Below are 11,596 nucleotides of genomic sequence, written 5' to 3' on the forward strand. Positions count from 1 at the left end.
GTCCATGCCATCAGCGACTGACCTTGCTATCGACGATTAGTCAACCTGGAATCATGGAAGGAATCAGTCGGCCGGGCCCGGTTGAGACGTAAGCTCAAAAGCCGACCTCCTACGACCCGAGCCGGATCCGAAAGCATTTGCTTAGTTTCGCATGTGGCGACATGCTCAGACGGCACAGACATCAAGACGAAAACCGGTTGCGGTGTAGAAAACCACCAACCACCAAGCAGGGTGCGTCATATTCATCAAGGCATTTTACTTTCACAAGCTTCAATTTCTCTACAGTGGCTTGATGTGGAATATTTCGATCGCCAGACGCAACTTGAATGGTGCGATATACACAATATGGCACAAGTCGCACAACTGGGCACAATTCTAACAGCTGGTTTGGCTGCCAATTCATGCTTGAATAGGTAGTAGTAGGTAGACTCATAATACACGATTCCGAATAGATATAGACATGGATCTAATCATAGAGTATGAGAGTATAGGTAGTTGAGGTACGGATAGTATGTAAGGAACATACCTACCGGTACAGGAGAACACAACGAAACAAGAAACCAATCAGCCTAAGGTTCCTACCTAATTAAGGCAAGGTAGTGTTACTGCATCGCCGTTGTGTCTACTCTGGACCTTGCCTGCCCGATGTAGGCTCCAGTTTTTCTTCCATCAAGCTTTCAAATGACCCACTCCTATGGATCTCCAACGTCATCACCAGCGATTTTATGTTGCTTATCCAGGCAGGAACCGTGACTTGGTCACGGTATCATTTCAGAGCTGAAGAGGTACGTGACGCACAAAGCACAACATCAGCGGACAATGGCAACAAATGTTGCTAGTCAAGATAATTGCGTACATTGATCCAGACACAAAAGCCTCAGACAACTGCAGGCAGCCTTCCTGCTGACTGCACGCGCAAATTTCCTGATCGATCACAGGCCGACCGGAGCACGCTTATGCAACCAAGCATCCGAACTTCCACGACCGGAAGAGTTTCCCTGGCTCAACGACATCACCTTACACACAGACTAATACCCATCCATGTCTTTGCTGCAAGAGACCGCACTTCTTGCGACACTGATAAGTGTCGAGCTAGTCGGTGCGAGGTAGTAGGCGTGTGGCGTATTCTGGACGCGACTACAACAACTCGAGCGATACCAACAAAGAAAGGCGGTACGGTACACTCTCTTAGTCCGGCCGTCTCGTCATGTCGTTCGGCAGGCAAAAAGCCCATAGCCAAGGGCCCGGCTGCCGTCTAGCGCCCTTGAGCTATCCCCCCGAGACCAACCCAGAATTACACGGCATCCCGCCACTTGTTGCCCAGTTCTTCTACTCGTCTGTCATACCCATCGATGACCCTCTTGCACTGGCAGCGGCTCCCGACGCCAAGTCCTCGAAACCGAACCCTCCACGACCATTCTCGCAGGGTGACAATAACTCACTCGAGAAAGCATGGCTTTCACTCGCCTCGGACGAAGACCGACGAGACCACCGTTATACTCTGAAGATTCGAAGCCCAAGCCCATCATCTGCACGGACTGATAAAAAGAAAATCGATGCCATATGCAAACATCTAGTACGCAAACATGTCGAGAAACACAGGAGGGAGGGTCTGGTTCCCTCCGCCGTCCCGACACAGGAAGAGGCACCGATGTGCTGTGCCGAACTTCGCATCGACGCCTCCAACGAACTGAGGCGAGCCTTTTGTGCTCTTGTCCGTAAACGTCGGAGAGGGCTCGACGAAGACACCGTTATTCAGGCCGTGATGTTAGAGCTAGAGAAGGCATTAACCGCCGAAGAATCACCTACGCAGCCCAACCGAGCCAAGTCTGCGAGTATCTCTTCGACCGCACCCATTACCATTGGTTCAATACCATCAATACTCAATAACGAGCCTGGTTCGGCTCCATCGAGCCTACCGGCTACCAGAATTGGAAGACCAGACCGTCGCACAAAAGGAGATAGTGAGGCAGACAGTAGACGGTCGAGCATCAGTAGGGCCAATGTGGCGCCACTTAGTATGACCAAGATATCGACGACAGCACCAAGACCACCAATTGTAGATGATGGAATCGCAGGCAAGCCTTTTGTGCGAGTTGCCACACCAGAAGTCCCGGTGGGATTATCCAGTCCAGGATTGTCTTCCCTACTAAAGGGGACCAATAATGCCTCTAAACCCCCATCAAGGGACGGGAAAGTCTTGGACTCAGGGCACGTTTCGGACAATTCGAATCAAGAATCAGCCAACGGCTTGCCAGTTGTAGAGGACGACAGAACATGGGAGCTTCGCGGTCAACCAGTTGAGGTTCCAGTCGGCGTTTCTCGTCTACATATGGTCTCACTTCCAGTACTGCAAATGAAGCCGATATATTGGTCGCCAGTCAATGATATCAGTATTGTGTTGAGAGCTACTTGGTTCTACAGGTAAGTCGGGAACGGAACTTTCGATGCTATTCTGCCGTGGTTCTTGCGATTAACTCAAAGTTGCTGACAAGTAATACCTTCGTACAGGGACACCATGACTCCTGTCGAGCCGCAAGCAGCGAATCAACTGGAGGCAGGGTACCGAGAGCTCCAGCCTTGGACTGAGGCATGGAACGATGAGCTCCGCTGTGCTATCGATGTCGGTGCTTTGGGTGAAGAGAAAGTTGTGCAGCCTCTTTGGCCGCAACCTGTACAGAACAAACAGAACAACAAACCACAGGAAGATGATCTTCCGCCTCCCGAACCCAGCATATCGGATGATCCGCATTGCGCTGCTCGGTGTTTTCATGGAGAGGCCGCTGCCGAAGGGACACTGGAGGCCATCCAGAAACCAGACGGAAACGTGCAAAAGAGTTACGCCAACTATTACGTTTTGTACAAAAACTCGCGCGAGGCCTTCCTGCTCAAACCCAGCCTCAAGCCATCTGCATACTATGGACGCAAGCCCGTCAGCAAGATCGTCAAGGGAACCGACGTGGGCACGCCTGTGGTCAGGGGATTTGATAGAGATGCGTGGATCCGTCTGCACGAGCGCCCCACAAGCAAATCTGTGGCTGCCGAGGCCCAGATGTTATCGCGAGGTTCAGCGCCCCAGACAGCGGCAGGCATGACGTGTTTTGCTTGCCAGGCCGATGTTGATCGCTGGCGTGTCAATGATCTTGTTCTTGTTGCTCATGGCATCGGGCAGAAGTTTGCCGAGCGGGTTGAGAGCTTCCATTTTACACATGCCATTAATGCTTTCCGAAGGGCCGTGAACGTGGAGTTGGGCAATGAGCAGTTACGTCAAGCCATGGGTAACGGTCCAGGCGGAAAGAACGGCATCATGGTGTTGCCAGTCAACTGGCGTCACAAGCTCTCGTTGGAGGACGGAGGACCAATGCAGGACACCGATGGAGCAGCGCCTGTGCCTGATGGCTTCAATCTCAAGGACATTGAACCAAAGACAATCCCGGCGGTCCGCAGCATGATTTCTGACATTATGTTTGACATACCTTTCTACATGTCTCACCACAAACCCAAAATGGTACACGCACTCGTTGGCGAGGCGAACAGGGTCTACCGGCTGTGGTGTAACAACAATCCGGGGTTTGCGGAGCAGGGCCGGGTTCATCTGATTGCTCATTCTTTGGGCAGCGTCATGGCGCTTGAAGTGCTGTCGAACCAGCCCACCAAGACCCCGCCCATGAACGACTTGGACTTGGACAATACCCGGCATTTTGCATTTGACACGATCAACTTGTTCCTCCTCGGTAGCCCGGCAGGATTCTTCCTGCTTCTCGAGCGCGGCCAGCTAGTGCCTCGGCGAGGTCGACTCAAGCCAGGTGCGGATCCTGCGGATGTGACTGCCAGCGATGTCGTTTCTGAGCAAGGCCAGTTTGGTTGCCTTGCGGTGAATAATATCTACAATATCCTTGCACGGGAGGACCCTATTGCATACCTACTCAACGGAACGATCGATCCAGTGTATGCTGCAAGTCTAAAGACGGCCTACGTGCCTACCACCAATGTTGGTATGTTCCAATCTATCGGCAACGGGATCAAAGGACTGTGGGGTGGCGGGACGAGCAATATTCACCAACAGGCCGGAGCTGCAGCAGCACCCGTGCGACCATCCGCTAGCACGCGTCTACCGTCGCAGCTTGAGCTTGAGGTGCACGACTTTAGCCGCGAGGAGATTGCGGAGCGCAAGGCATATTTGCTCAACGACAATGGACAAATAGACTACTACCTACGTTCCGGCGGTGGTCCGCTAGAGATCCAGTATCTCAACATGCTCAGTGCTCACAGCAGCTACTGGACCAGTCCTGACTTAGTGCGGATGCTTTGCATGGAGATTGGCAGAAAACCCGGACGCTCAAATACATACCCAGGAATGCGGGCGCAGAAGGCAACCAAGCGGATGGTTCCAAGCTCGAACTGAAGCACAGAACCTTGTTTTTCTTTTTCTTTTAATTCTCCTTGTTTCATTCTCGTAATAGACAGGCATACATGCCAATGGTCAATGGCCAACAGAACTGGCCCTTTTAATATAGCGTTTTCAAAGCGCCTTTAGACTAACAAGATAGATATCCACGGCACAGAGGCGCAGGTTATGCGGCCCGGGAGCCGCTCAAAATTTAAGCATCCAACTGCATCATATCCTTTTCTGCCGCATCATCCATTTCGTAGTCTTCGTCCTCATCGACCACCCTGACGGTAACGGCCTGTCCGTTGGCGGCCTTCCCTTGCGCCGCCTGCAACTCTCGGATCATGTCGTTCTCAACCTTTGCCTGATGCTTCTTCAGATCCTCAATAGTCCATCGACTCACTCCGTCCTGGTCCTCGGGTCGGAAAGGCTGCGCCATGGACTTTAAGAACTTGCGGGCGGCGCTGACAGCCATGTCGGTGCTCATGTTGACGTCGCTCTCTGCCAGGGCTTGATTGATCCACTTGGGCAGCTGAGGTCGCTTCTTGGGGAATCGACGGTCAGCGAGCACCATGATACCGTAGTCATCCTTGCCACGCAGCACACGACCTAGACACTGGGCCGCGTGACGCATGGCATCGAAGGAGAGGAAGTCGTTTTCGCGGATGCGGTACGTCTCGCGTAGGAACTCGAGGCGCGCCTTGAGGATCAGGGATTCTGTGTACTGGAATGGGACTCCAATGCACAACACCGTGCGGCCGTACTGGTGGTCAAAGTCGATACCCTCCGAGACTTTGCCTCGAGCGACACAGAGCATGATGGCACCGGTGCCGTTGCAGCAGGCTGTCCGGTACGTTTCGAGAGCTACAGCCGTCTCCTGTGCATCAGGGGTCTCAACCAGGATGAGTTTGTACTTCCAGATCTCGTCGAGGATCTTCATGCCCTGCCACATGCTGATGATCGACTCCATGTAGAAATACGACGGAAAAAAGACAACCATTCCATCTGGCGTGATCTTGGCAAACTCGGTCAATAGCTGCCCATAGTTTCGCACTACAGCCGGATCATTTCTCACAGCGAAGCTACTTGAGATAGAGGCCTGGTCGCTTCCTTTTGTAACTATCATCGGCAGAAAAGAGCGCCGAGCAAGAGTCATGGTATATGACTCTTGTACAACAGCGTCGAACCCAAGCATTTTTGGATACATCTCAAGAGGCGACAAGGTTCCGGACGTGATGATGACAGTCTTAAAGCGCTCAAAGACGGGTTTGATGGCGATTGCTGCATCCAAGCACGTAAAGTGGAGGACTGGATTTGGGATCTGTGACTTTTCGCTCTCGTATGGCTCCAGTAACAGAAGGAAACCTTTGTCGTAGGTTGCTACAAGAGTGGCGAATGTGGCTACCTCCTGGAGAGGCTGAAAATCTTCGATATTGGTGAGCTCCAACGTCCGCACCAGTGACGTGAGACGCTCAGCGCAGAACCTAAGAGGTTTCTTCTCGATGAATGTGTACTCTTTCAGATGGGCCAGGAAAGAAGGCGGTGTCTCGGATATGACCTCAAGTACTTTCATGCGAGTCTGGGGGATCAAGGTCAGCAGACAGTAGACATATCGTTTGGGAATTGATTCAATTACTTACCTTGAGATATTCAATAAACCTCTTCAAGAACGCCACAAAGTGCTCTGCTCGCCGGATATTTCCGGGGACCGCCTCCTTGAGCAGATCATCAGGCAGAACTACCAAGATGCAAGTTGATTAGTTAGCGACTTTTAAAGGCAAACGACAACGACCACGTACCCGGATTGGACATGAAGGCATCTTCTTGCCGCGCTTCATCTGCCTCTCGCAAGCCCTCTACCAACTTCCGGTACTCATCCTCCAGCTGGTTCTGGTCGGTTTCGCGCATTTCGTTGATTCTCTTCTCCAGGTTCATAGCACCTCTGCTCGCTTTTCTCAGCGAATCCTCCGTGATGTCTGTGCTGAGTGACTCAATGCACACGTTGTCAATGTTGTGCGCTTCGTCGAAGACTATTATCGAGTCTCTTGAAAGCTCTTTTGATACCCTCTCAGCGATCTTGGGATCCAACAGGTAATGGTAAGAGTATATTATGACGTTGCAGTATTGCATCTGCCATGGTCAGATTTGATTCTCAACCGACCATAACCCCAGAATCGGATACATCGACTTACCATTCGCCGTGATGTAAAGTACGGACACTGCTTATGTTCCTCACCATACCGCAACAGGCCTTCCAAGGTCCAAACGCCATTTGGGATGAGGTTATGAGGTTCCAGGAGATCGAGATTCTGTGCTTCAAGTTAGTAGAAGATCCAAATAGTGCAGGATAGCAGTAAAATGCATGTTATGTACTTACGTCATGATAAACGCAGACCTCGACATCTTCGCCCTTTTCCTTTTTCTCCTTGACAAAGCCTGCGGTAAGGCCACGACACCTGGCGTCGACGACGGCGCCACTCTTTTCCCGTTTAACCGAAGGATGCAGGCAGAGATTTTTACGACTTGTTAAGCCTAAACCTCTGAAGTCTTCTTCCCTGCCAAGTTCGCCAGCTCGATACTTCATCAGGTTCTTCAGCTCCGCCAGTGCCTTCTCAATCTCGGACATGGTACCTGTGCAGTGTTAACATAGACCGAAAAGAAGCAAGTCTTTGTGCCGTGGCAAATGGTAGATCAAATTGCACGGTTCACTGACGAGAACAATAGATGAGCTTCCGATGCTCTGGGTAGTGCTGCTGGTATGCTACAATGAGCGATAGCAGTGTGGCAGTTTTGCCAGTGCCCGAAGGCATCTCGAGAACGCAGTTGCCGCCGACATCGAGTGTCTCTGAGTTACAGTTTGTCAGCCTGACCTGTTATTTGGGTACGGTTTAGGTTTGGTCAATGGTTCTTGCTCACTTTTCAGGTCACACATATAGCTGATGGGGCAAATAGTCAGTCAGTCAGTCAGTCAGTCAGAGCAAAAGCATGGACAAAATATTCAATACAAAGTTTCGAGGCTCACGCATATTGCTCTGAAATATTAATACTATTCGTCAGTTCATCTCGCTTCAGAAGCCTGTGTGAAGTCAGGTAGGTTTCCATAGATGCCAGCGTACCTGGGTATATCCGAGGATACGGAAAGATGACCGGCAGGTCACTACAAAGCGCGACCGTCAGCTTCAGCCCTTAGAGTTCGTTCAAAATCAGGCGGGCCATAGCTCACTCGATATAGAACAACATGGTGAGGAGCTGCTGATCCGTCTATTCTCTAAGCATCTGAGGGGAGGAGTGGGAAATATGAGGGAGGACCAGGATTGACCCCGGAGGGTCGGTTCTGCCCGTCAAGTTACTGATTTATCAGCAGCACATCTAATATCGAGGTCGTTCAAGTCGCGTGAAGCCTAGCCAAGATGAAAATCGTAGTTTGTTTGATGGAATTGTTCAAGTAGGCACGATTTCATGTCGGCGCGTGTTCCAAGGTTTCGTTGGCCCCATCAATTTTAGGCCTAGACTCCAAAAATGCTACTACCAGTCATGACGCGAAAAACACCAGGTCACGTGGCTGGAATATCCGTGCATGATGTCACGTGTGGATCTCAAGCGCAAAGTAAATGGAGTCCAAAATTTACAGCCAATGTACGAAGTACTTTTTGATGCGGCCCCACAGAGTTCAGCCCCCATGTACAGTTAGTTGTACTCAGCCCAGTCGATCGATTTCTGACGATTACCATGTTCACACGCTGACTCTTGGTTAAACTGAGCTCGGGACCGAACCGCTGTGCAACGCTCCTGACATGGGCCAAGTCTTTTCATGCCACACGGATGGAAGACTCTAAAATCCAAGGTTACTGAGTTAATATACTAGTTAAGGTAGGTAGGCATCTACCTAGGTACCTAAGGTATCTGCTTTGCTTTGCTGCATCGCTAGGTACCTAAGAGTAGATTTGCCCACCCGACTATCGGTTTTCTTGGCCAAGATCCGCACCAACCAGGCATGCGCGGCTACGTTTCTTCCGGGAGCTTAGCTGCCTTCTTTTACTAGGTACATATTTAGGTACTCCGTAACAATGTAAAAGGAACATTCTCTTTTCTCCCGGGCAAATTGTTTCCCTGGCGTACAGTAGTCAACAAATGCCTCGAATAGTATTTCATGAGGTGCCTATCGGTAGGCTTACTGCTGATTTACACGCATATCTACACGCATACTCGGTATGCCGTCAGCATTTCGAGTCTCTTTTACGAGGCCAATCCAAAAAAAAAAAATCGGGCAGATACCTACCTACATACCTACCTAATCAATCGTTACTTTGGCTTCTAGCCGAGGTCATTATCAGCTTCACTCGAGTAAGAATCCTGTACAGTACAGTAATTGCAACGGCCGTTAATGCAATCGGGAGCGGTATATTTTGTGTGGGCGGACCGTACCATTCATTCCAAGTGCTACAAACCCAAGTTCGTTCGAGGTTACACATGCTGTGGGTCTTGTTTTCCCAGGCAGCAGCCATTTCAAGTCCAGCCCTACCGGAGTTTAATCAGGCATGCTCTCAGTCCGTCTGATTGATGGCCTTTTTTCTTCCTCGAACCAGAAGGAACTTGCAGGCAAGGCAGGCAACAGGACGCTGCCACCATATTCGCCACGGAACCACTATCTGTCTTGAGATTCCCGGGTGCATGCGGGATCGTTTTGCGTCGTAACTGTTATTTCCAAACCCGATTGCTTGGAGTCCAGAACAACAACAACAACACACGCTTGTACTGTATACCGTATTATCTGCCGAGCGCGTCTATTTTGCGAATTTGACGCCACTTGCATCCATTGAGGCCCAATTAACAAGTTATTCTCGAAACGCCCCATGGGTGTGTCACTGTCACACATGCGCGCATTGCAGGTTCTTGAGTCGGTATCGGGAACGCCCACCTACGCTGGTGTGTAGCAACAGGACATTTGCTTGGTGTGTTCTGGTTACATTCCATTCTCCAAACGGCAATTTTTTGGTTCTGGTCAATTGCAAGTTGTCCTGTTCTGATGGAAATGACGAGTTGTATTCAAATATGGTTGTTTAGCTGCTGTCGTTTTCCCCGCACCTTACCTTCCACTACTAACCCTGATTTTTTACCAAGTCCATGGCGTCAAGCGTCAATTGGAATACGAAGATCCTCAGAAAACCCATGTAGGTCGTCTAGGGCCCTTTCGATCCGCGTGTCATCCCATCCTCTTGCAGATTCCCCATTGCAGCTAAAATTAGACTAGAACTAGATAGAGCTAGACTAGTTCCACGCTCCCCCTTCAAACCTCTGCTAGCAAACACTTGACACCAACGAGCTCTCAAGAGCTATGAGGGGGATCTATAACACGCGGGATGTGTTAGCGACATGATGCTCCCGGCGGCACATTGGCGGCCCGTGTGAGCCGGACAGTCGCCTGTCTTTTAATACGATGCTAATCCGACCACAGTCAGCACCTAGAGCGTTTGTAACTGTCGTCGCATATCCTGTTTTAAGCTTCAGCGGGGGTTGTTTTACAAGTTGGGCTGGATGGAATCAGGAGGGAAATGTTGTCTATTTTGTGGTCGCGAAAGCTCATAGCTTCGATAATTCATTTTCTGGACTGCTGGTTTCAGTGTTGGGAATGGTCAATCGTGGTCATGTCAAGCTTACCTCAGTGCCTACCACAGTACAGGTAGGTACTTGTACAACATGAGCAATGTCATGAGAGGGTCGGGCGATCGCCCAGGGAGAGTATTAAATAATTATCTGTTATTTTTTTTTTCACTTTCTGATTTCCTACTGCTCACAAGAGATACTGTGCTCGGCGCTCTACACCGTTCGTTTGGGGCGCTATTCGCGTCAGACCGTTCGTGTGGGAAGTTGTTCCTCCATATCTCCATATCTCCGGGTGCCTGGGAAGCGATCCCTATGATGCACCTTGCCCGTCTCAGTACATTGGAATGGCAAAAGGTCCACGGCACAAGTGTGAGAACTGAGTTGCTGCTGCTTGTACTACCGTAGTATGGTTGTACAATAAGGATTGATGATCTGGAGGAGTAGACCCGCTCACACTTGGCGTAAATGGCCCACCGTTCGAACCCCTGCGGACAACTGAGCCCGCCCTGGATGCAGTGCATGTCACGCTCACCCAAAAAAAGATTTCTGCATTCTGCATCTCGGGATTGTTTCCTGGCCGAGTAATCAAGCTGCTACCACACAACACCCGTTTCCCAATACCTCCTGGCCCTACACTTTTTTTTCGGTATCAGAAACCGGTGGGTGTCCAATTCTTCTTAGACGGTCACACCTCAGTTACTTTCTTGCTTTGTAGCAGTTGATTGGGCTCGGTCGCGGCTTGGGGACCGAAAACCTACTTTATTACTTACCTTGCAGTGCCTATAGCATACCTACCCTCCGGTACCATACCCGAACCAGGTTGCATTTTCTCATTTTCTACTTTTGGTATCATTTATCGTCGCACCCGGCGACATCCATCTATTATAGTAGAGGAGCAAGCAGAGCTTCTGGTGCTCTTGGTCATAACCGAATACCCACATCCAACTCTGTCAGCTACCTGCGGCAGATTCTCATGGGGTTGTGCCGGGGTGGATAGAACCCTTTTCTGCAAGGTACTTTTTTTTCTCTGTTACTGCAGGTCAATTCAGCCACTCCGCCAGCCGAAGTGCGAAGTACTGTACAATCTGCCTAGGTACCTAGGTACCTTCCTACCTACCTTGATGGGTATCAGTTTCTTGGGCAAAGGCAAGCTATCGGACTCTAGGTATCCACCCACCTCCCTTTGCCAAGAGTCAATCTGCCCAGGAGAGAGGGAAAGAAAAAGTGAAGAAAGACAAGGCTACCCCCAATTTTATGGGGGCGCAAAGAAAACGAAGAAGTGCAAAACCCGCTCTCTTCGGGGATACAATGGAACCAGAGGTCAGGCTGTGAGGCTGTGAGGCTTATAACAGCGAACAAGACGTCACATCGACAGAGCAAGTAAGCAGAACTGACTGAACAGCCCCTGAACCCGCAGCTCTAATTCGCTCTCTCGTCCAATCACCATCCTGAACTGTCACCAACCAGCCTCCACCCTTTCCGCCTCCACTCCCTGCTGGTCAGCTTAGATACCTGCAGTCCCTCTTTGAAATTGACAGGTAAGGTAGGTAGGTACCCTGCAAGAGAGAAACGAAAACTAAACTCGGTGGGTTGGGCTTTCCC

The 11,596-nt window shown here is 50.5% G+C and overlaps 2 protein-coding genes across 2 annotated transcripts; one reads left to right on the forward strand and one right to left on the reverse strand.

Moving 5' to 3' along the window:
- Positions 1-790: 790 nt before the first annotated feature.
- Positions 791-4,405, forward strand: PgNI_09670 (uncharacterized protein; the record flags this gene model as incomplete). The annotated part of the gene is made up of 2 exons (XM_031129652.1): positions 791-2,424; positions 2,512-4,405. Exons 1-2 carry the CDS (start codon positions 1,208-1,210, stop codon positions 4,403-4,405), a joined length of 3,111 nt encoding a protein of 1,036 aa, XP_030977442.1. The 5' UTR covers positions 791-1,207.
- A 196-nt stretch (positions 4,406-4,601) lies between these two features.
- On the reverse strand, positions 4,602-7,866 carry PgNI_09671 (uncharacterized protein; the record flags this gene model as incomplete). Its single annotated transcript, XM_031129653.1, has 10 exons — positions 7,614-7,866; positions 7,507-7,547; positions 7,396-7,422; positions 7,307-7,326; positions 7,104-7,235; positions 6,768-7,021; positions 6,583-6,699; positions 6,190-6,520; positions 6,031-6,128; positions 4,602-5,969 (listed from the first exon to the last, which is right to left on the reverse strand). The coding sequence occupies exons 4-10, from the start codon at positions 7,320-7,322 to the stop codon at positions 4,602-4,604; spliced, it is 2,316 nt and encodes a 771-aa protein (XP_030977441.1). The 5' UTR covers positions 7,323-7,326; positions 7,396-7,422; positions 7,507-7,547; positions 7,614-7,866.
- Positions 7,867-11,596: the final 3,730 nt, after the last annotated feature.

Source organism: Pyricularia grisea, assembly GCF_004355905.1.
Source record: "Pyricularia grisea strain NI907 chromosome Unknown Pyricularia_grisea_NI907_Scaffold_7, whole genome shotgun sequence".
In the NCBI taxonomy this organism is placed as follows: domain Eukaryota; kingdom Fungi; phylum Ascomycota; class Sordariomycetes; order Magnaporthales; family Pyriculariaceae; genus Pyricularia; species Pyricularia grisea.